The sequence below is a fragment of the Polyergus mexicanus genome, unplaced genomic scaffold (genome assembly GCF_030449975.1).
Source record: "Polyergus mexicanus isolate NDT 795.1 unplaced genomic scaffold, iyPolMexi1.0 SCAF_1, whole genome shotgun sequence".
NCBI classification, from domain to species: Eukaryota; Metazoa; Arthropoda; class Insecta; order Hymenoptera; family Formicidae; genus Polyergus; species Polyergus mexicanus.
Genome location: NW_027223321.1, coordinates 4216200 through 4242797, shown reverse-complemented (window position 1 = coordinate 4242797; position 26598 = coordinate 4216200). Strand labels below are relative to the sequence as shown.

General features: G+C 38.5%; 1 protein-coding gene across 6 annotated transcripts in view; it reads right to left on the bottom strand.

Annotated features, from left to right (window-relative positions):
- The window catches only part of LOC138932219 (uncharacterized), a 197583-nt gene that overhangs the window by 94427 nt on the left and 76558 nt on the right, over nt 1–26598 (bottom strand). For all 6 annotated transcript variants that reach the window (XM_070293831.1, XM_070293840.1, XM_070293849.1 and 3 more), the window contains exons 3-4: nt 23052–23132; nt 21456–21681 (exon numbers count right to left, since the gene is read on the bottom strand). In XM_070293831.1, the coding sequence (XP_070149932.1) occupies nt 21456–21681; nt 23052–23132 (307 nt within the window). The remainder of the gene's footprint in view (nt 1–21455; nt 21682–23051; nt 23133–26598) is intronic.

The following is a 26598-nucleotide window of genomic DNA, read 5'->3' as shown; positions in this document are numbered from 1 at the left end:
TACGTAACTCGCAAGAGTCCTATTTAATGGTCCACATCGTTATTTGCTTAACACAAAATTGAACAACTAAATAAAGCAAAAATTAATAAAACGACGCAATCTTCTTTTCACTCGGTGATCCTTATCGTTAACGTTTCATCTCAATATGCAATTAAACATCCAAGGCTATTTGCACACAACGTGAGTTTTGCCATGTGCAGGCGCATACATACATCACGCGATGCATCATCCAGCCGTCCGTCACCGGTGTCATTAAGGATCCCCGCGAAAAAACCCGTAATCCGAGTGCATCGCCGACACGTCGTATTCCGACGATTCGGCGCAGCTGGTTTTTGGCGTACCCGGGGTACCAGGTGTTGGTGTGTCGCCGGTGGAATAACCAGTTTAAATTGGCCGAGTGAAATACTGCAAGGTACACACAAGCGGCACGAGAGAGGGAAAGAGAGATACAACGAAGGGAGGACGAAATACGGTGCGATAGACAGGAGGGCGAAACGGCGTAGACGTGGGACCATCTGACGAAGGGAAAGCTACCCCGTATTGGGATTCGTGGGTCCGATTCGTTGGAATTCATCGGCGAATGTAATGTCCTTTGTGCGTCGCGGCCGGACCTCGTTAGTTATTTCAACGTCGCGATGCGCGACGGGACGAGTTTTCTCGCTTCCAATTCTCATTAACACGCGGGATCGAGGAAAATACATAAAAGAGACGGAACCGAGGAAGCCGAAACTTTCTCGAGAGAGAAAACGACAATGACCGGCGCAATCGGTAACTGTATAATTAAATGACAGCCTCGTTTCGTCAAACGTGCGAAACGAAGTTTCACGCAGAGCGCGAAGATCACGGAACGAAGTTAACACGTAAAGCTGATTGCGTCGAAAAAAAAGATGACGACTTCTAATAGTGAAATTATTAGATCGCGATAACGTAATAATTCGTAAATTCATTGAAACGAGTAATAAAGTAAATTTTTATTTGACGAACATTAAATAACAAGTTATTCATTTAGAAAATATATTTCTTTGTTATCTCGAAATTATCGAATATGAATTCTAGATTGAAGAGATGATAATGGTAAAAGTGAAATATTGAATCACAACATATGAAGTTATGCAAATAGACTACTAATAATGTATCAAATTCTCGAGCAAACAATGAAATAATTAATCCTCCAGTTTCCTAAGGGACTACAAAGGAAACCCTCCCAAGGCTTCCGAGAAGGCAAAGCTAAGGGTTAAAACAAACACGGTTCGAAAACCGCAATAGATGTATTATTAGCTTATAAATAAAATTTGATGAATTATTAAAATGAGATATTATATTTGAAGACAAAGTATTTACTAATTAATACTGCAATACGCGTGTATGAAAGTTAATGATTCCTTAATACAAAGTAATACTTTAATAAATAAAGAATAATCGAATAAATAAAAATAGTGAGCCAAGATATACGCGAGAATACGAAGAAATCTTTTTCTTTAAAAATACTGCAATATTTCAAAAGAAAAGTGATATTTATAAACCGATACAGATAGAAGATAGATATTTTGCGAATATATTTCGACGCAGATTTCTTTTTTATATTATGAAGTACCCATCTGTCTCATCGAAGAGGGTGGCGAATAAGCGTTACCCATTCAGAAAAGGTCAGTTGGCGAGTATCTGGAACTTTACGGTGTCGTAAAGTCCCTTAATGATCACCTAGGAGAATCGACATTACGCGCGTATCGCTGGCGAGAGAGATCGAGGAGAAGAAGAGGGAAAGAGAGAGAGGGAGAGGATGCGGTCTTGGAAACTGCGGGCAATCTCGCAGTCGTCGAAATGTCGCTTTAATGTTGCCTTAACGGCTCTTCCGTGAGTTCACACAAAGTACCATACAGCTCTCTTCGAGAAAGGTATCGCTACTAACTATAGTATAAACTGTGCGTATAAACCGCGATGGTCAAGTATATTGATTCATAGAAAGGCTACCGTAGAGCTAAATGAAAATTCCCATAGCTCTTTTAAATAATAATCTTAAATATAAAAAAAAAAAAAAAAGGAAATTTTTTTCTGCTTGTGTATATCAAGAAATATTAAAAAATATAATGAGATAACTTTAAGTAAAAAAGTCCAACGTTTTAAGCATCAGCTTGCATTCGAAATAATTTTAATTTGATATTCTTTCAATTATGTCTCCGGTATTAAATGCCATACCCATCCTTTTGATCGTCAATAAGAAAATTTCGAACCAATCGACTTTAAGAAAGAGAGAAAGAAAAAAAAAAGTCTAAATATAATTCATCGCGATAAGATGTATTCGCTTTGCTTTTTCCTCCGTCTAACTCCTTCGCAACGCTGACGGAAGTTACTTTCATTATTCTGACGAAATAAGCGTTTCAATGTATACGAGATCGTTGAGCCATCGCGCGCGATCACGAGATCCGCTCGTTTGCGAGGGTGAGTACTGTATTTCAGACGTCGCTCCGTCTTGTTGTCAGTTCCGGGCAAACTCGCTCCGCGACGATGATCCTTCATTCCGTCCGTCCGAGATTCGACGGGATAGGTTTAGCGAGATAATGAAGCGGGCAGCGAGCTAACAGTGACAAATGGCGTGAATGGCCGATATGGATCCGCAAATTTGCTCGACAGATATGCGAATTCGTTTAATTCGCTTTCGACGAATTAAATGAATATATGCATGAGAGGAGACAGAGCGGATAAAAAATCCGAAATCGGGATAACTTTGTGCGTCGACATCGGTATTTATCGGATCTTTTTTTTTTTCGCAATGAAACACAATTTTATGTTCTAAATTAATTATAGGAACATATAAATAAATGCGAATAAAATACTGTGCAATTATTAGATAAATATTATAAAATATCGGGATATATTTAAAGAACTTTCGTAAAATCGTTCTCTGCATCTACAGCATGAAATATTGAATTCATAAAAATTACGTCGGTTTCAATCGTTCATAAAAATCGACTGAAAAATTCTGTCGAAGTTATCCTCGTCGGTAGTTCGCGCGTCCATCGAGACGATCATTAATCTCTCGACTGTTTCAATCGAACTGATTATTGCACGGCACGCCAGCGACGCATTTTCGTGCCGAGATTAAGGAGGACGAGCGTTGCCTAATCGAAGAATAATTCCTGATTAATCTCCTAGACGCGATTAATCTTCCATAATGGTCTAACGCGCTCGCTCGTCAACGATGCAAATCCGTGGCTCGAGATCGAATTGGAATGATTTTCGTAAGTTTTCATCAAATAATCTTCATGCTTTTTAAGAAATTAGGATTTTCGGTCACCGTATATCATGTTATATCAATCAAAATTTTTAAACTAGACTAATTTTCGACACGGTCTGTATAAAAAATTCTTCTTAATAAAATTAACCTAATTTTAATTACTGATTAATTTAACATACATTATTCAAAATCTTGATTTCTTTAAAATTAAGAAAATCCTCGAACAATTCAGCAGAAAAATCATTATATAGTTTTAAAAAATTTAGAGAAAGAGAAATTTAATAATCCAATCCTTTTTGAGACGTGCGAAATTAAAATCGTCGATCGCATATTTTGCGGATATCAAAAATGATGTCGGCACTTTTTCCAACTAGACGCGCGCGTACCGGGGCGATTATTACATCCTTTAATTAACGAGTTCCACCTGCGCGCGCAGTTACGATAAAGAATCGCGGTCGCGAATTAAAATGCCGCTGCAGATTGTTCGACATCCCCCTCGGGGACGACCAAAGCTAATTTCGCGCGGATGTTCTTTTTTTTCTCTCCTGCGGTATATCGACGCATGCCATCTGCCGCGGTGGACTGCCAATCGTCGCCAGGAAATTCATTAGGAAAATACCACCACCGCCGTGATGGCGACGTTATAGCGAACGCGGTTTCGATAATGTAGAGGAGCGAGAGACGTCTGGGGTGTAAGGGGGTTCATAAGGGGAGAGAGGAGGAGACAGAGACAGAGCGATACAAAACCGGCCGATTGTGGGGGAGAAGTTGTATTATACAATACAATCGAGAGCGAAATCGATAACTCATCCGCCGGCCCGTCGCTCCACCTGCTCTATCCGGTATGTCAATCACGCCGCGGCCGGCGTTATCGGCGATGCCGAGTACGCAAACTGTCGACGATCGACGACGCGAATTTATCGCGTCGACCGGCGTGCGGTGGATGGTCCCCGTCACGTCGTCGTCCACGTGTCCGAATAAAGGCCCCTTTAGACGCAACGATTGTTAATGCGATATCGAATTGCGGCAACGATCGTTGCGTCGCAATATCCTCCCGATAGCGTCAAATAAATCGCGCCCTCTTTTTTACAGGCAGCAATATATAAACTTGTATATTGCTATCGTTCATGGGACTTTGAATGCAAATTAGTGGTGATATTATTGCATTTGTGAAATTCAATTATTATTATTATTATATATCATTTTGTAGTATTATTGTATAAAAAATTATTTAAAATGATAATATTATATAATTGTATTATAGCCTCGATTATACAGAAGAGCGTAAGATTAAGTTTATATACTCTACGTATGTATATTAAGATGTATTATCCCGTAAAATCGTAGCGATACTTTATAATCCAACTTTTTTCTATCTAGCAACCGATAAAGATGCAAATGCGTCAACCGCCTCAAGCCGTCTCTATGTGCTCGGACGATCGGTATTAACGGAAATCGATAGTTCAGTCTAGACATTGTAAACTGCAGCGCTTCGCTTGTCGAAATTTACAACAGCAACTGAGAAACTGCAACGCAGAATTTCCTCATTGCTGGTTCATCAGAAATGTAAATTGCTGTTGACATTCTTGCATCAAACATGACACAGAACAATTAAATTTTTAAATAAAACACATATTGCGTATCTCATAGACGAATAAAACATACAATCTCACAATTATATAAAACAATAAATGATTATACATTGGAAAATAAAAATTTTCTTCTCGAAACTCGGCGTTACTATCTTCACAGAAAATGACATGTTACTTCTATTATAATCTTAATAATTTTTAGAGATATTTATGTAAAAAAAAAAAAAAAAAAAAAAAAAAAAAAAAATTTACTCACGTATTACAGTATTCATAAACATGTGCACATTTGATGTTGTCACATACCTGAAACATAAAAAAAGAAGCACATTTTAATATTATAGATAAAAAAAACACATTTTAATATCGCGATGATAATTAAAAAAAATTAATATCTGCCAAGTTAATGCAATTAAATTATAATAAAGAAAAAAAAATTGCGTAAAGAATAAACATTTCATAATAAATATCCTGCGAATCAAGATACGATGGCAATATTATTGCATAATAATATTAAGAGAAATTGTTTAAAAATGTATACAAACACAAGAACGCATATAAATGTTTATATTTTATGAAAATTATTCTTAAGTGAATAATAAAACTTCCGAACGCCAAGCTGTGAATTATTAGGACGATTTGGCGGGTATGCAAGGTTCCGGAAAGAGTCCCGGAGGACTCAAAGGACAAAAGCTGTGCGACATGTTGAAAGCCTTCGAAAAAAAAAAAAAAAGAGTTACTCTGTCGTCCTGACAAATCGCGCTATATTTCGATACCGCGTCGTGGGAGAAGAAAAGCGCCGTCGAAAGCGACGAGAGTGCGGTATCCTTAATGGAATCGGAGGGATTACAACGTCGACAGCACGAATTTCCCTCCGAAGAGTGCTTCTCTCCCTAGGTACCTCTTTTTGTCGATCGTAATCTCGGCTCGTTGAACCCTTGGATATTTCATAATTTTTCGTCTACGCTTGCTTAATCTTCGTATGGACAATCCTTCGCGTTCGAACTGTCACCGGGATTCGGGGAATTCAACGAGAGATTGAGAGATTCAGAAAACTATCTAATAAATTTCTTGGCTCCTAAGATAATCGAGTGTTCGAATGTTATGGGCATAATAAATTTTACAACCTATATATCTTGAGTTGTTTTCTAAGAAGGATTTGTCAATTTTGAACTCTTTGTATCAAAATTTTTTGGATTCTGAAATCTTTGATTTCTATGCTTTCTCTTCGAATATTTAATTTAAAAAAGATCGACAGATCTCTATTAAAATATTTAAATTCTATAATTCGCTATAATGATCTACAAATTCTAATTTTATCCAATTGATTCATTGCTTTAAATTGTCTCAACTTTAACATTAATTTTATCGAATTCTTAGAAAAGTGAGAAAAAAATAAAGCACTGAATACTCTTTCTCAATCGAAGGGAAATGTCTGAATCAGCAGAACCACCGAGGTGGAAATCATGTTCTAATCACGAGAGAAGACGGGAAGCTCGAAATGCACTATTAGCACGACGCATCACGTGGCAATCTTATCCCGAGATGAAATCTTCTCTTCTTTCTCTTCTGTTCTCTCGGTTTTCGTGACGCGGGGCGTGCGGTATTGTTCGACCTTGTCGTCGACGATGATGGCGAGCCTTATCTCGGTAGTCGCGCGTGACTGGGCTCCGACGGAAGACAACGGGGGTAGTCGCGGTCGAAAGTCCAGAGAGGGTGACGAGAATGACAGGAATAAGGATGGGAGGAGGAAGACGCAGGAGGGAGGAGAGACAAGGCATGACGTTGTCATCGTCGATAGTGTCTGATAACGTTCCCCCCCCCCCCCCTCCTTCTCTCTCTCGTCTCTCACGATACACAAAATGTTCCGACGATGACGACGCGTTGCAAAATGTCAACCGTTGCATCGCTACTGCGACTGCACTTTCCATCCCTTCTCGCCCTCCGCTCGATTCTTTGACGTTTAACTTTCGCTTTGATCGTAATACGAGCGTGATAAAATAGTGTATCTCTCGTCATTTTTATAGGAAGTTTAATACAGGAAAATCTAATATCTGATCATATATTTTCAAGTAAATTAAAAGCGATGAGATCAAAACAAATTTCGATGGAAAATAGAATCTTAGCCAACGCAATTCTCTGCGCAAGAGATGCCGCCATCTCTTTTCACGGAATATAATACATAAAAAATTATGTTATCAAATATGTAATTCTTTCAAAGACAGACTAATTAAATTATAATTTCAACAAAGAATAATATTGTTATAAAATATTTCAGTATAAATTTTTTTTTTTCCCCCATGAAATCACTTTTTCCTTATTATGCAAGAATCAAATCAATCGTTACCATGCGCGAAAGCATTGTCTTGCAGAGTTGAAGAAAATATAACGCAAATATAATAATATACCGCCGATTTTTCGCAACGCCGTTGCGCTTTCGACGTCGCGACGCCTATCGCTGTGGCCCAAGTAGCCAATTAAAATCTCTTTGCCATCTTTTTTAGGAATACGCCACATGGGGGACGGGCTAATGAATTCTGGCAGAGGGCGTCGGGATGTAAATCCCCCCCGGTTTGCAGCGCAAACGACGAGACGTCGAAGAGAACGCGAGCGAGAAGGGGCGGAAGAGCAAGGGGAGTGAAACGACGGCGGGGACGAGAAAGTCGAGGTATCGGGATTTCTAGTGTACGATGCACCCGATAGACGGGATCGATGTTCCTTCCTGTCTGTTCGTCCGAAGCCCTTTACAAGATATCGATAACACCGTTGCCGTTTGAGCGAAGCGAAATTTTTAAAAGCATCGATCGGAGAGACGATCATAATATCGACATTCGATTGCTTGTCATGGCAATACAAAAGTGTTTCCACAGTGATTGGCTCTTTCTATCTTCGATGATTACGACGTAAAATTATAAGAACAAAATTTGAAAATTTTGAAAAAAAACTTTACAACGTTAAATTTATGAGATACAATATATTAATGGAAAAATATTAAAGAAATGTAAAATAATTATAAATAGTAATTGTAAAAATATGATTTGAAAAGAGTAAAATAGATATTTCACGTTGGTTCTTATTTCTATTTCTTTATATTTGATTCAATCAATCATGTCAAATATTAAATCAATCGTCAGATTAAGCTGTCAAGTTTAAACAACTGTGAAAGGAATATTCTAGTTTCGACGCACGATGCGTCAGACAGAATCGATGTCTTTCTTTCGCGCAAGGAGGGAGAGATCCGTGTCTAGCCTGGATCGTGTCGCCGCGTATTAACTTAAACCTTTCTTCGCCAATTCGACGCTCCTCCATCACGGGAACAACGAGGATTGGAAACGGGGTGTTAAAGGGACCGCGTGCGAGGGTAGATTTATGGAAATTCGATGGCCCGGTTAAAAGAGGGCGCCGTGGCTCTCTTTGTCAGTAGAAAAGGTTTTTCCATCCCCGTTCTCCCCTTCTCGGCAAAAAACATCCACGGTACGAGAGCTGATGCGATCTTTGATCTCGCTGTAAAGAAGGATGGAGGTTGTCACCGCGCGAACAAGCCGGGACTATTGTTCTCCGTCGACTACACACCTCGATTCAGATTATCTGCGTTTAATTTTAACTCAAACGACGAGAAGAGAGAGAGAAAGAGAGAGAGAGAAAGATCAAAGGCACACGTTGTTTTCGAGAAGAGCAAGTTGCCGCGATAGGGCTTGTTTTCAACAAAATCGTAGGGCTACGGAAGTAGTAGCAAGTCACGAGATAACGAACGATCGTGATAAAGCGAGAGGCCGGTAATTAAGATCGCTTCCCCGAGGCGTATACTTGTCGATGCTTATACTTTACTACGGTACCGTAATTTTTGCAGCTACCGAAGCTGCTTCAGACGTTTCACGATGTTTATATCTTTGAGCAGGTAATTTTATTCGAGCTCGATGGTTATATATCTTCTGGCAGACGATGCATATAATTAACCCCGCTGTCTCGATATACATTATTAATTATGTATATTTTCATTAATCGACGAATAAAAAATATCAAAAAACCGTGAAGTAGCAACGCAGAATCTACATCATTTATAGCTGCTTTTTATCGTTAACAGATAGGGTCGACGGCTTCGTCGATGGATCGCGATGACGGCTCGTCCGTCTATATCACCGAGAGATACTAAAAAGCCTGTACGTGTCTCCATAAATGTTAATTAACAATAATTACGCCGCGCGCCCTCACCCTGCTAACATCCTAAAGGATTGCAGGACGCCCTATAGTACAACCAGCGGATATCTGCTGCTTTTTACACATCACCGGGGAGACGCCTAACGAGGAAATATCGTCCGGCAGATGTGGACGATTCAGCGAGACCTGAATACAGCGGGCCAAACATATCTCGTTCCGTCGTACCCGTCTCTTCCGCGTGTGCCGCGTTGCGTTGCTTTACATATTTCAATTACATCGTGCAAAATGAGATGTCACGCTTTCGTTCAGTTAAAATTACCATACATCGAATTTCGTGATGTTATTTCGTTATTTTTAATATATTATAACGTTATACAATGTTTGAAGAAATAAATGAATAAAGCGCATTTATTATATTTTAAGATAATTAATTTCAAAGTCTGGTGATACGAATGACATATCGTCGTTACGTCAATTTATATTTAACTTTCTGTTCGGTATTTATGCCGAAATAAATTTCTATTAAATTTCACATTCACGTTAATAGCACTTCGTGCTATTAATAAAGTTGATTTGGGAGAGGGGAAAGGGGGATTATCCTGCCTACAATTTCGACGACCGTAACAAAGTAACGGGCATACTTCTACAATTGTGACTAATCGCAGATAATGGTCATTTCATAACGCGAGGGCGTTTGTTTCGCAAATCGATCCAATGATCGGTCGCGAATCGAGCGCATAATCGATTACGATCGGCATGCGGTAATTCGAGAACTCCGTTGAAAATAGATGTTAAGTGCAGCCCCCGCAACAGGTTCCCGGCTTCCTGCACTTAACGCCGAGTGTCGCGGCACTTAACGGCATTGCTTTAATTCGCAAACTCTTCGATTAATCTAAAAAGCCGATTATATCCCAACAAAGTTATCAAGATGCTAATAATTATTAAAGTTATTAAAAATAATTTATATTAATTAATTTTCCCATCTATTATATATAACGAAAGCTTGTTCTCGACGTTTACTTTTAAGTGTAATTTGTTTTGATGCGATTTCAATGCGTGTAATTGCAGATTGATGTTTAACATTAAGTTGATGAAAAAGTGAAAAATATGTTAAATATTCATAGAAGAAGAAAGAAAACTCTCGATAAAATTGATAGATTAATGAGCCACACGTTTACTCTTAGACACTCTGTATACACGTGTCGTACGCCTGGAAACCTGTCTTCCATTGATTACCCGTGAAAAAGAAAGACTTATGTTACTTTCCTGCATCACCTGTCCCGCCATTTGAAGAGACGACTTTCAAGTTAGTGAAGCTCTCGCCATTTTCGCGTTTCAGGAAAGCGCTTGTGATTAACTGAATGGACATTCCAACAGGCAACTAATGAACTGAATTACGTAGACTTTGCGTCATATGCTTCGACAAATGCTTTGTAAACTTTTATGATTGTGGCTTAATAGAAAACTAGCATATAAAATAATTAAAAAGCAAAAAAATATAAATAATAAATATAGATTAATTTTTACAGAAAGAGAGAGAGAGAGAGAGAGAGAGAGAGAGAGAGAAGAAGAAGAAGAAGAAGAAGAAGAAGAAGAAGAAGAAGAAAGATAATCTCTTTCTTAATAAAATATCTGAAAATATCAAAGTGTATTAAAAGTCTCCCCTGTATTAAATTAAACTTTCTATTTACTTTGCATCAATTAAATTTTTTTATTTCTTCATTAATCTTTCAGCGCATAAAATATCCCAATGAATAATTCTCAGAATATCTCATCTATTATACAATACATTGAGAAACTTCCTGTAAATTATCCCAGCGGATCAGTACCGTACTTTATTTCTACCGACGCGGTTACGCCAAGCACTTGTTTCCGTAATTATGCAGTTTGGGGTCAACGACTAACAATACAAACCGCCGTAATAATCGCAATTATCGTGTAATACCGTTGATAGGTCGTGTCACGAGTGACCGGCGCTTTCCGTGAATCTCACGCTCGGAAATTTTGCAGCGACACGCGATACCGCGACGCCCCCGTTGCGTTAATGGCGGCTACACAATTTGCCATCGGGAATTTTTGACAAACAGTCGAAAACGCAGCCCTGTTTGCATCGGTTATACGAGTAACATACAAGGACCGAAGAGAGTGCGAGGGCTATACGCGGGGCTTCAATTCGGGTTTACGATCCTACTAATATCGGCCTCTTCGGCAAGGGGTCCGAAACCTCAAAGGGTCGAGTAATTACGTCTGTTGCTGCCAAACTATATACCGGTCGTTATATTCGAGTGGGCGCCAAAGTGCTCGAAACGCATTCCGTTCGGTAATTGCAAAAAGGGCGGTCAAAAATTTGCCAGGGTGACTTATCCTCGTGTATTTCTTTTTTATTTTATTTTTATTTTGTTTGTCGATGCAAAGAATTTATTAATAAACTCGAATCTTACCTTCTCTATGATACGAAAAAAATATAAAGCTAAATTAAAGAATCACGAGGAAGGAGAGAAATATCTATAAAGATATAAAAAATCAAATTAGAATGATCAACGAGAGATTCGGTAAAATTTCATATATATATTTTAATTTATCTAGTCACACACAATTATCAAAGCGACAATAATAAATATTGTCGAGTATTTATATCTAAAATATCCGCCTGTTGAGAGATGATACACGTGGGGAAAAAAAAAAAAAAAAAAAAAAAAGATCATCTTTTTACTCTGTTCGTAAATTATATCCCTATTCCGCTCACAGCGGCTTCTCTAATAGGCACGATAGCACTTTCCGGACTGATTGACTAATGACGCCATTAATAGATAATGGAAATTTCTACGGGCTGTTCGCGTTAACAGCGTGCATTAACATTTGCCGAGCGAAACCTCGCTCGCGCGTTCCGTAGAGACACGACGTCAGCCTAGCTAGATACCGTACTAGAACTCGCTGATACACGTATGTATGTATGTATGTATGTATAAGCTATTATTAGCCGACCACCTGTACGACCCGAGGCAGTTGCTCTCTCACAATCGGCTACATACGTCTTGGTTTCTCCCCCCCCCCCCCCAGGGCCGTATCGATCCCGCAATGGCATCTTCCGCTCTTCATCCGCGCAATCGGCTATCTACATTCTACATGATACCGGTTTCCAGGAAACGAGATGGTAGCTAATTAACAACCGCCATTCGCACGTATGCTGCCACTTGCGTCGTAAAGTGTATCGGTGTACTGAGCGAAACTACGTTAATATCCTGCTTAAGATATGAAAGATATTTAACGTAACTCTATATCAAATTAGAGAGAGACAAAGAGAATATACATATATCTCAGATAAATGATCTTTTTTTTTTTTACCCAAAGATAAATGCTAGCTTAAAACTTTTTATCAATAAATATAATATAAATTTTTATTAAACAATGCTGTATGTATATTGATTTATATCGCAATTTATTATTATGATATTTATATTATTATAATTAATAGTCATAAAATATTAAATAATAATATAATTCTTGAAAGAATAACGTAATGTCAAAAAAAAAAGTTTCACACTATTTTATAAAATGCATCTTAATGCGAAAAATAGATAGAAGATACAATTTATATTTTACAATGTATATTATATTTATGGGGATTACGTAATAATAATAACAGAATAATTACATCATTTCGATTTCTATCTGATCTATTAAGCCAACTTCCGCGTATACAAAGCTCGTCCTTTCAACCGCGATTAATTTCCGAACTTTCATTCGAGCGGCTGCTTTTCACGGGATATTAGCCCGGATCGTAAGCCGTTGCACTAAGTATGATAAATGGCATTTCGTCAGTCGGACGTTCATGCACCCCTGAGACTACAAGTTTCACCAATAATCGCTGCATCCGGGCTTTTAGTCATTAGGTCCTTTTGTACTGGCTATTTAATAATTGGAAATACATAAACCGTAAAAGATTTATAATGAAAAAAAAATTTATAAAGATTCCGTATATTTTTACATTAATTATATACGCATTATATACGGATATTATTATCAAGTCACCATTGCTGCGGTTCTCTGTATCCTTAATAAAGAATATCGATTACCGATATTGTATGATAAACTACCGATATTTCCGGTGTATAATATCGACATTTGTTACTCCGTAAAAACCGATTGATAATTAGCGTATTAAGCCATACGGTAAATCCTAGATAGAAAATGCATTGAAATCGGAGATGCTCGAACGTGCAATGACGAATGTGCAGTTGTATCGATGCCGCAAATGCAATTCCACCTATAAAATTCGACGCGACGCGGCGCGTAACGCTGTTATTTTGACCGGGCCAAAATAATTGGAGATAATTCTCGGCGCTGTTGTTTTTAATCGATCCCACGACCGTCCGTTGCCGATTACGTTTCTGTCCGCGATTTAATTGCAAAATCCCCGGTATCAGCGACGTCTGCGCGTGTGACGCAGACTAAATCTGATAATAACATTATGCACACGCTGTGGTGTCATTAACGTTGAAATAGAAATAATCGACTCGAACGGGTAATATTCCTCTCTCTCTCTCTCTTTCTCTTCTGTTCTGATAATGAAAACAGATTCGATTAAAAAGAAATTTTCGCTGCGAATTACTGAACAGATCATATCGCATTTAATTCAACTGCAAAATATTTGCGATATAATAATGTTACGAAATTTACACGTGATACACGCAAAAGAGTATCGTGGAATAGATCCTGTGTGAAAAATTTATGCGAGCGTACAACGCTATTTTTAGCTTTCCCGTTATACAATGGGTAATTAGATTCGTTCCTCGGAATAATATGCCTTCCACGCTTTCATAGACGGTCTGATTATCTCGTATGGTTCTCTACTCGTTACTTCGCTCTGTGATTTCTGATCGCAATGGAAATTTAAGCAACGCCTTCTCCGATTCGCATCGCGTTACATCATCGTAATTAAAATGCTATCTGAAAAAAAAAAAAAAAATTCCCAATCGCCGACATGACATGAGACGATTCTATTCATTAGGGAAGATCAACTAGATTCAATTCATATTGAGTTTCCATTTTATCTCAATACAATGATAACAATGGTATAATTATTCGTTGAGACAGAAAGCAAACTGTAGTAATTTTGCGATAAAATTCATTTAGTCTTTAATTTTAATAGAATACGCGCGATAATGCATTTTTTTTTTCCAAATAATTATCAGCTTGGAAAATAATCGTCGAGAGAAAGTAATCATGAACAAAAAGCAGAAAGATGCTAGATTCTGATAGCTCTGATAATAATCCTGATAATCCTGATAATAATCTTTCCAGATCGACAAAGTTATTCATTTCTAAACCCGGCTCTCCTACCGCTTAGGTTAATTATACAGTTCACGTCGTAAGGGCCGGCTGCTTGACTGAACTAGCTTGGAATCGTTAACTCTTTGCCCCCATCTAGTAGTTGAGGGATTCTGCGCAGCGATACAAAATTGCTAACTGCATCGCTAATTAGCTGAGCATGCCGATGCTAGCGGAGTCGCGTTTAATGAACATTACGCGCGAGAGTAACGGTGTGAGCGACACACAAATTATCCTCCCGTAGAGAGGAGTTTTCGCATTCATTGACGCGGAACACGTTCTCTCGTCGTGGATATGGCAGGTGGTTAAAGGCTTATAAATGTAGGCGTAACGATGGGACATCGCGACGATGACGATGATGGCGAGTTTGCGCGGCACATACGAGTGTCGCGTAAATGTCCGTTTTGATGCTGATATCTCAGCGCGTGTCATCCTTCAGCATTCGGATGACACTTCTCGGCTCGTTACGAATTGACTGGAATCTACGTCTATCAAACTATGTTGCACGGCCGTGTATTTTTGTACGAACGAATGATACGGAATAATATTGTAAAGCTGGTGTTATCGTTTCATGGAAACTCATAATTAAAAAAATTCTGGTTTAATTTTTAATAGTTTTTCATTTTATTTTATATTTCTTCATAGTATGAATCATTTTCGAAAACTATAGAATTATTGAAAATAAAGCCAGAATTTTAATTAATTAATTATATATATTAAAGAAAGACGAAGTGTCGATTTCGCCTTTGATGTCATCGAGGATACCGTATCCATGTTAACACCGGAGAATCGTCGCGCGATTACACGCCGTTCGTCGTCAACGAGAGCACGTCTGACGGCTGGCTAATTAGGGATTTATAATTAGTCGCGAATAAACTCTCGGCAATTATGCACGTGCGTCGCGCACTAATTAACGGGGACAATGGCCTTAACGAGGGAGCGCGAAAAAAAAAACGCCGCGCGTATACTTTACCGCACTTTGATTAATCGAAGATTTTCGCCCGCGCGTTAATTGGAAAGCGAGACGATAAGATTTACCTCTCATCGCGAAGTCTCTCTCTCTCTCTCTCTCTCTCTCTCTCTCTCTCTCTCTCTCTCTCTCTCTCTCTCTCCTCCTCTCCTCTCCTTCTATCCCATTCGGTAATTTCTGATGTAATAATTAATTCGTTCTTCCCCATGTGAAACATGACGGTAGAAACAATGTCGATTCGTCGCGTGTGTATGAAATGTCTGAAAATTTCCAGACTTCCTCTCTATAGGTATGGAAAGTTAAACCTCCGTCTTTTATGGGGATGAAATGTCAATAATCTTTGACATTTGCAAATGATTAGAAATTTACTAAGAAATGGATCGTGATTGCGACGAGACGGTTACGAAACTTTTCTTTTAAACAAATTGCCAAGATAATTAATGTTAGGAAAGAAGATTGCAACAAATAAGAGATCGATACAAATAAGAGCTTTTCATTATGTAAAATTCGCTTCTAAATTTATCAATATGTAAATAAAAATTGTTTCAAGATATGTATAAGCGAAAGACATGGGATGATATCTTGCATAATTAATTAGAAGCATATAGATTATACATATATTACTTTAATACGGTATCATCCATCATAACGTGGTGACAGTGATATATCTTGAGTGCTTAGTAAAAGGGATTTAAGATTTTATCTAATCTAATAACGTGATTTTACACAGACAGAGAGAGAGAGAGAGAGAGAGAGAGAGAGAGAGAGAGAGAGAGAGAGAGAGAGAGAGAGAGAGAGAGAGCATGTAGAGAAGCGTTTTATTCTCCAAAACGTTCCAGCAGTCGCTTTATCATAAAGATGACATATGGCACTATTAGTGTCGCCAAGTCTGATAGTGATCAATATTTCCCATTTCAATGAGACCCCTATCTCTCTCTCTCTTTCTCAAATCTCCTTTTACCTTTGTAAACTACTAACTCAACTCATGTTTTCTTGCAAATAATTGCATGAAGTATCTCAAGACTTTCATATGACAAGCATACGTATGTTTAATTACGTGGCGCTACAGGGCGCCATTTAAATGCCTACTTAAAATATTAATTATGCGTAAACCTTGAAGCACACGTACATGACAAATCGCATGATTTGCAGAGATTTCTAATTGCATTCGTGCACTGTAATTGCGTAAGAGCGCGATTTCTGCGGAGAGATATTAATGACGCATTGCACGGCCGAGCATGCTTCCGTTTTTTGAAGACGTCACGCGTGAGACTAGTATTATGACTAATGCGCCATGTGATCGTGCAATATTTATGATCCATGAAAACGATGTGCAATTGCCACGAGACGTGTCGGTCCGGAAATGTTTTACGATAATGTACGAATCGTAAGACAATCGAAAATTCAGTATCACACATTTATCTTGATATAACAGATTATTATTTTTATTCGACTCTAATTCTGATCTAATATACGATCCTGCATAAATGCCATATTAATTTTTTTTGAACTGGCTCGATTATTATTGCACATACGCGTAAAAAATACACCCAAACATTTTAACCGTCTAAAATTTTTAACGCGATATTAGCAGACTGGAAATGCGGTTCCCCCGGTGTTAACTCGACGCGTTATGAAACTGCGAGTGTGTCGAAGGACTAATTTATCCCCTCGGCATGTCATGGGCGGCCGTATAGCGACAAAACGATGGCGGCGGGCGTCATATTTTCGCAGCGATGATCGCGCGACGCGGTAAACGAAACAATAGCAACCTGCAGAGCGCGATAAAGCCGACGATGCCACGCGTGCATTCGCGCGAACGCGCGTGCTGCAGTTGCAGCGAGGAATATTGCAGCTGCAATTTTCATGAAATCATCTTTTACGAAGCGCGCCGATACGATATTAAGATTAAATGATCTGTTATTTTTTTGTGCCACTCGAATGTGTTGGAAGAGGAAAATTTTAATCGCCAAATTCTGAGTAAAACGACTAGGTTGCATGTAAGGGACACAGTATTATCTTATAACGGTGTCTTCTTCTCATCTTTTATTTTTGTTAAGAAAGATCTTTTATAAAGATATCTCGATAATTTCGATAATATGTAAAGTGAAATTGTAAAAAATTCGAGATTTCTCTTTTTTTTTTTTTTCGTAACTTCTTCCTCGATTTCTTCGTTGAGGAAAAGAGATACAATTCCCTCATAGCTCACATAGTTTGCGAACGTGTGGTAGTTGCGTCCCTGCCCGATAGTTACGGACGGTGCTCGTCAGCCGAAATTCCGGCCTTTATTCGACGAGCTCGTCGGCTCGAAACGAGAGTCGTGACTCGTCTCTCTCTCTCTCTCTCTCGGCGACGCCTACATATAGTATCAGCGCTGTCGTTCAAAGCACGCGTCCGCGGATACAATATAGGACTGTCCGTCAGGACGGAAAATGGCGCGCGTATTCGAGAGGGAGAGAGCGCGTGTACCGACACGACACGATACGACGCTTCGCGTCCCGTGGTGTCCCTCTCGTTTCACGGGACGCCGCGTCGAGTCGATCCAACCTGCCAATCCCGCCGTCATCCTTGCTGAGAGAACCGAATATGGACGCGTCTCTAGCGGCTTTTTTTCCACCGATCCAAGCGTACTACTACTTGCATTGTGTACCGAAATAATGTACGAGAGGGAGAAAGGAGGATATGCGCTTTTATCCGTCTTATCCGACGTACTGCTTGTCACGCGCGTCATATTAAGCCATATCGACGAAACGTCGCGGAATCTCTCGTCGATTCGCGCGACAACAAAATATTCTCGAGTATATTCGACGAGGGAAAGAATGCGTGAAGAAAAGATAAGCCGATCGAATGACATTTATATTTTAAGAGACCTATCTAGAAGAATTGTTCATGTATAAAAAAAAAATTAAATTAAATCTTTAAAAATAGTTTCAATCTGAAACTCTTTATTCTTTCCGAGTAAAAAACCTTGATATTCGCAGATTTGAAGGATAGAAATACACGATGGTATTCTTACGAATAGGTAAAAGTAAAGGGAAGCAATAATTTTTTTCAAACGACGAAATAACTTCCGGACGCGACAGAGACGCGTTCCGAATGACCGACCACCACAATAAGAGGCTAGCGCGCGGTTTCGCTAATTCATGCTAATTTCGAAAACTTTTTGCATCGTTTAATTCAATTAGTTCCGCTCTTTGAATGTGGCAATTAGCGTATTAACTTGACCATGCGAATCTCCCTGACTATGAGCCCTGCTTGCGCAACCAAAGTCGCGACTTTTCCACTTCTCTATCCCTTTACCGGATGATGTCTCGCTCATTATCCGAACCTGTTTCGAACGTTATTATCATGCAAATTGAAAGCTAACATTTTTGCTCGCGACGAAAATATGGCAACGAGACGTCTCTCGCAAATCCGTATATTCGAAATTCAATTTGAAACCGCGTTCGCATAAATTTGAATAAATTAAATCGGTGGATTTCGAGGGTGGACACCAGCGTTGATCTAATTAATTTTTTTCTATCGTCAAGAAGGTCAATGTGTCGACTTAGGGTGAAAGAAGAACAACCGATTCGAAATTTGATCATCTCTTTAATAGCGATAACACAAGCGAGTCAACTTTCACAAATTAAAATGATAATTTTAATTATAATTATATCATGAATCTTGTGCTTTAAGGTACCTCTAATTCGACGATAAAAACAAATCTCGAGGAAAACACTTATCGATAATTCAACGAAATCAATCCCCCAGAGTCAAAAAAAAAAAATTCGCGCAGCAAGATCGATGTAACCGAGGAAAAGTTAGCGAACTATAACTCTCTGGTTATATGCTCATTGTCGGAAACGTGAAACGGACGTAATATTATAACCGATCGCTTGTACAACTTCTTTCGAGACGAGCTCTTCTCCAAGGCCGTTGGCATTGTCGGAAATCTTGCACGGCTATCCGAATGAATAACGCGTCTGCCTTTGTGCGCCTGTCGGAAAACATTACGAGTCACCCCGTTAAATAAATCGCGCGATATAAAATTGACGAAAGGAGAGTTCTGCAGACGTTTAAAGCAATAATTAATACGAGGTGAGCAAAATGACAGCGCAGGCTCTCTATATCTCGGGACATTAATCCAACGTTGGATATTTCTCGTTCACTGATCACGAGATAACGTAATTTTAATAGAAATCTATCGAAGAAAGAGAGAAAGATTTTTTACAAAAATATCTTTATAAATGTGTACGAAATTTCATATGAAAATATAGGAAAAATGAATATATTAATTATTTAGTCACAAATTGGGTTAAATTATATTTGATACAGTGGTTGGCCACTGTTAATGAATCCAATTAAAATATAAATATAATACGATATTAATTAAGATATTAAGAAATTAAAATAAAAAATAAGGCTATATTAAATAGCAGGATAAAATTTTAGATTAAATCAAAATTCAATTTTTTAATGTACCGAGTGAGATTAGTGTAGAAACATGACTGCGCGATAAAAACTGTGACTATTCTAAAGTAAATCGAGGTATATCTAGATTTTAAGTAACTATAGATCAATGTTCTTATCTTTAAAAAAGGATGTAATATCTCAAGATAAAAGCTATTACAACTATACGTGACTGACCCGACTTAGGTTATCCGACAAGATCATTAATCGAAGCGATTTTTCTAAAGCTTATCTGATTTTATCGCGAGGCGTGTAAGATATTTTCTTGGAGAAAAGAAAAAGCATAAAATTTGTTAGTTACTATTCGGCTTTAAATTTCAATCGTTAATACGAAATGCATATCGGAGAATTGTTAAACATTTAATTTAATCCAAACTCAATCATAACTGGAGTCTGATCATGTCTGATGAGTTTGCGAAGCAATATTTTCATTCGATCAAGACTTTGTTGAAAAGTTATACAAGTCTAACAAATTGAATTGCGAGAAAAATTGTTACATGTAGTGACGTTTTAGGGATGCGTTCATTTCGGACGCAAAATTGCATTTCGCAGCGATTGGAACCGAAGAGAACGAAACTTGATATGCAATAAAATATGGCGTAAGATAACTTTGCGTGAATTTGTTTAGTGCGTGCACAAATAAAATTCGGCGTATAAATTATTCCACATTATTATACCATTCAGGATAAAAATAAAAATATTGATAAGAGTATCGGCTATTTTTTTCTGTGCAGCCGATCGCTTAGTTTATTCGGTAAAAATTTAATCGATCACTTTGCTTCGAATTCAATTCCCGAATAAATCATCGTGCTCGCGTAAACGTTCTTGATTGGAAAGAAGCTCGATTAAATGCATGCAAATGCAATTGCACGTGACAACATCGCAAAAGAGTTTAATGTCTGTGACGTGCCTTATAAAATCGCTCTTCGCGCGCGAAAGGAGGGTCGAATAAATTTCATTAACTCATTAGATTTGCCGTCGTCGTCGTCGTCGTTGTCAACATTACGCAACACGCGAAACATTGTTAATTTCGGAGTAATCGTCGTATTCGCGCGTACGACGAATAATGCTCTCTTCTTTTCGCTCCAACGACGAGGGTGACAGAGTAAAAGAGAGAGAGAGAGAGAGAGAGAGAGAAAGCGCGATCCAATTTACTATGGAAATCCTACGGTCGCCCTTTCCTCTATCGAGAAAATCAATTACGTCGAATGAATACAACATGAAGGGTATAAAGGGTTAGCCGCGAGTCTCCGCGAACGATAAGCGGAGCGTTTGAATGACACGAGATCGAACAACGTGATTGGATGCGAGAAAGGAATTTCGAGAGTCGCAGACCGGACAGATCTGATTTGTCAGGACGCGAAAATCATCGCTGACAAATCTCATTACGACGCTCGACTCGACGCTCGTGATTAGGATCCGAAAAGTTTTCGTCTCGTTCATTCGGGGCGCCGTGGAAAAAGCTTTCGATCTTCACTCGATAAAGGACAAAGTCTTAAGATCGCAAATAATTAACAAGGATTATTATAAAGGTAACAAAGTGTTATAGTCCAAGAATTTAGATGCAGCATAAAAATACATTTAGATAATATAATAATAATTATTATTATAAATTCATCGAATTTTATTACGATTGATCCTATTCTCTCTCTGTCAAAGGATCATTATTAGATAATAAAAGATAGCAAAAATATGTATCTTCAATCGTCGTATTACTTACCTTGGCGGGATCGGACTTCTCCTCTGGTTGCTCATTGAAGGTCTGGGAAGCTCTGGACATGGTGTTTCTTCGTGGTGTCGTCGTGCCATCTTGCGAAGGGCGCACAAACTCGATTCTACCACCCTCGACGACAATATTGGGGGCTGGTGGAAAATTCTCCGTGTTACCGACCGTATCGCAGTAACCCAAAAGCCCAGCCTTCTCCCCGTACAAGGGGTGAATTTGTCTGCAACAGAGGGTAAAAGCACGATTGAAGAACGCTTCGATAACAGCAGATGATGCTTCAGATGTATCAGATAATTATCGATCTTCTAAAAATAGTGATACGCTCATTTTTCTTGTTTTTACATGTAAAATATTCTATATAATGTATTTAAAAGATATTAAACATTATTCAAAGTTAAAATGTTGTCAATTGCATGGTTTTTTCGAAATTTCAACTTGAAATTTAATTATCAAACTTATTTTTTTTCTAACATGTGTTTTAAATGTTCAACGTTTAAATTAATATTGTATTATTAAATATATAATATTACAATAATAAATTGGAGCTAATATTGTAGAATAATTATTGTATATTTAATTGTAATATTTAATTATTAATATAGTAATATTTTATTTTTAAAATTGCACATGTTTAATATATATATATATATATATATATATATATATATATATATATATATATATATTAGTACTATAAATATATTATTTTATATATTGTACTATAACAAATGTTCACTGCTCCATTTAACTTTTTTAATAAGAATGCTTTATATTTAATTACATTCTGCAATTAATTGCAGTACCAGTGCAGTAGTGGGCAATAGCCTCGCATCGACACGCATGCATTCTGGCACGACCTAGTGTTATTTTGCAAGCGGAAGAGAGTGACCGACTTTAAGTGTACTGACAAAGGCTATTCCCTCAATTTTTTTCACTTCGTAGTGTTAGCATCGCACGGCGTTCAAGTGTGCAGACGCGATGACCGATATTGCACGGACAGATGCATTTGCGTATCAATGTCAATAATCTGAAGGAGCGGCGTTGCGTGATAGGATTACAGAGTAAGAACCGCTCCACTTTCGACGCTTATTCTTTCACAAACCTTTTAAATTCACCTAGCCTTAAGTCTCTTTGCGCGACGCGTATGCAAATGCATAAGTACCTATGCAAATGCTCGTCTCTTTTTTCCATGCCGCTCTTTCGTCGCTTTCGGCGACAAAAATGCAAAATCGATAAAGACATGGAAGTATATCGTCATTTAACAGCGAAACTGTCAAGTTTGAAAGAAAAGAACGAGAAGGAAGAACATTCAATATCGTTGTGTCGAATTAAATATCGTATCTTTTATAGTTTGCAAATTTAAAAAAGCGCCAATGTGGTCGCGATTTTTTGAAGAGAAAACAAATATTTATATAATCGATCAAAAATAAATAGAAACGTTAAAAGAAGAAGATAATTAGTAGCGTGTAAATAAAATATTGGAATCGATTGTTATTCTTATAGCAATATCGTAATTGATTTTTAAATTACTTAGAAATTTTATATCAATTAGCGTATCACGTAATTCCGTTAAAATATCAATTGACTTACCGAGGGGATGGTATGGGACGAGGCTTGTCAAGCGCCAGATCCGAGCTGAGGGGTGAGTCGGGTCCGCGGCCGCTGGAAGCCCTGAAAAGTATACGGAATTATTATTAACAATAGCAAACGAATAATTTATCCAAGACTATTTTATGTCCAATATCATAGTTGAATGTACTCTAAGATTAGTTGATTGATGGAAAAAAACCGAATAACGACGCGATGGTAATTTTTCAAGTTTATTCTCGTTGCTAATCGGTAACGGAGTTCGACAATCGTGATGTAAATATAATTCCAAGATAGTTAAACGTATCTACATATATCTAAATTTTTATATAATAATTATTATTGAAAAACGCAAAAATAAGGAAAGTTTGCTTAAAACGAGTTTAAATTTTTTTATATGTGTATTTTTCTATATATTTCCCACATAATTATAAAAATAATAGACTACTAATTAGTCAATGCTTATAGATTAGAAATCTCGATCGTCCCTTTATGACCGCCCGGAGAAACCACCATCCATATTCCTTGCACTTTCCATTTCGATCTACAACGTAATCACGACTTTCCGATTGAAACCGAGCGAACTCCGATTTAACATTCGCGCGTGGATTTATGGCGGCCGATAAACGATTAGAGAGAGAATCATTAAAGAGACTCGGGCATAAATTTCGCCCGGAGATACGGGAGTCACGATCGAGATGCGCTTTCATCCGCGAAACCCCGAGAAACTGCGCCTTCAGGGAGTATCGCGCTCGAGAAACGCTCGCGATGAAAAGCGCGAGGCTCGGAAAATGTCATTCCGCGCGTTGCGTAAGAGGTGTAATAATTTTTGCGTTTGTGCATTACGACTTCAATATTCATATTTCATCGAGCCCGACCGCTCGATATCGACCGATAATTCTGGCGTCCGTCGCTTGACAAACCAGCCAGGGTCAGACGAATAATTCATAATCGCGAAATTCGATGGAATAATAACTCGATATCGAAAAAAATATTACGGAACGCTAAATGTGCTGCAGCTGCGACGAATAAAATTAGATATCGAATGAGAATAAAATTTAAATTCGCAGACAGAATTGCTCTGCGTATTTTTTTAGGAAGTAATTAAAAAATATGAGAGCAAAATTCCCATATTCGCTAACAAGTTTTATTCCCTCTATAAAATTATAAAAATCGAGATAAAAGTCGAGACTCTCTATTTTATGCATTAATTTAGGTATAATAAAAACAAAACAAAAAATCAAAAACAAAAAATGCGGTGAGTTTCTCGCAAGAAATGATCGCAATAGCATCATCCTCGTCACATCGTGCAATCTCGATCCGCGTCCGACGACGATGTTTTCGCTCTTTCCTCGCGATCTCTCACTTCCGCTCGCAAATCCTCTCGGACCGCCGCATTTGGAGCTCTTGGCAGTCGCTCAGACGGCCGCGATGAAATATCTAGCACGAATGACTTTGATCTTCCACGGCGCGTGCATGCGTGCGTGCGTGCGTGCGCACGTGCGTGCGTGCGTGCGTGTGTGTGCGCGCGCGTGCGTGTTTACGCCCGTCCGCGAATGCATGCGCATAACGCTCTGGGAACCAGGAAGTCCCGATGCGTGAGATGTCGCGATACCGGGTGTCGAATATCAACACGCGAATTCGTGGGGATAATTTTTTCTAACAGTTCGTATACACAAACCCGTAAAAAGTATAAAAAACAAAAGGAAATTTTTAATTAAATCAAAAGGGTCGTACTATTAATATCGATCGCTTTTCATACGATTCATACGATCGCTTCGATCGTAGGTTACACCCGATATAAGCATCGAACACACGCACATGGGTCGCGCGACAGCTGCGTCCATATGGAAGCGCGGCGAAATCTCGCTGACCCTCTTCTTCCTCGCATTCTCACGCGGAATGACAGGGAGGGGAAGGGAGGAGATGGAAGAGGAGCAAGTGAATCACCCTCGCTGAAATTCTAAAAGCGCCTCTTTCCCAAAAGTCTATTACGGAGCACTTAGAATCATGCACCGCCACGGTATTTCTGTGTCTAACGCCAGATCTCGACCGCGCTTCTGCGCTGATCGTTGCACCCGGTACACGTTGGCGAGCTATCTAAAAGTGCGTCGTCCGTGATTTACCGATTTGTTGATGTTCGATGGAATCCTCTTCTCTTTCTGAGAAGACTCGCAATTAATCTTTTTTCCCACCGCGCGTCAGGCGATAAGTAATAATTCAATATTTAAATCATCTTTAAATCATCTTGTCTTATATTTGGACTGTTTCTCTCGCTTTCTCTCTCTCTCTCTCTTTCTCTTTTATATATATGTTTTCAGTATCCTAAGGTCATAAGTATTTTCCGGCTCCATTTTATCAACTCGTAGCAAAAACAGGAACAAGTTTTTTCGATATCATATCTCATTCTTTTCTTGAAAGAAAAAAGGGGGAAGAATGCTAGTTATATCGACAAAATGTAACAGCATCTAAAGTTTCGCTTCAAAAATATTTTTCTATAAAAGATGCAAAAAAATGCTGTTTTCTCGTTGCATTACGATAATACGCGACTCATTAGAGGAAAGAAACAGAAAAAATCCGACACTTAAAAAAATCTCTTCACAAATGTTTCCCGACCTTTCCTCTCGCAGTAAAAGCCGCGCGAATGCATCTGACAAGGAGGCAACTCTGCGCAAAACGTGCAACGGCACTTAGCCACGCCGTTTATCCTCTTTTTCAGCAACTTTGCGCTTCGCTCTCTTATAACTTATAGCACAACTGCTAGATCGTTGAGTCGTAAAATAAAAAGGGATAGAGAAAAAGGGAGAGAAGAATGCTCCGGGAATTAGCGAAGAATCGAGCGGTCTCGGATTCGCGCGTTATGGATTAAAATACAACTCGACACTTCGTCTACGTCGTCGTCGAGCACGAAAACGTTCCTCGTGTGCTCGAGAAACCTAATTTGTCGAGCGGGAACCGCCTTTACGTGCGTGTCGTAAAAATTGCAACGTTACGTCTTCCGACGTCGGGAAACGCGACGATCGGGAGCGAGTTATTTCGCGCTCGCCGTGCCTGACATTCCACAACGGGAGTAAAAACGACGGAAGAACCGGACGCCTTTGAAGAGTTGACAGAAAAATAAGATTACCGCCGGCAAAAATGCTGGCTACGTAACGACGGTATCGCATAGTCGTTGCAAAAAATTTGCAAGCCTACGCGACGATTCATAATTACATCGAAACGAGTTTGCTTAACCTGCTCATTTAACGTATATATGTATGTCATAAAACAAACTGCACAATTTAAAATTCTACTTTAACTCGAATCGATTTAATACAAAAATACAATATTTAATTTTTTTAAATAGAAGATGTATAAAAAAAGGAATGAAAGAGAGCTCTCTCACTTTTTTAAAATAAAATTAAATATCTTTTAAATGAAGAATCTATCTTTTCTATTGCATATATAATAAGATATAACGGAATATATTTCTACAAAGAGAGATAATTAAAAGAGAGTCTTCTTTAAGCAATAATGCCTGTCGAGAAATTAACGAGAAGAATTCTTTATC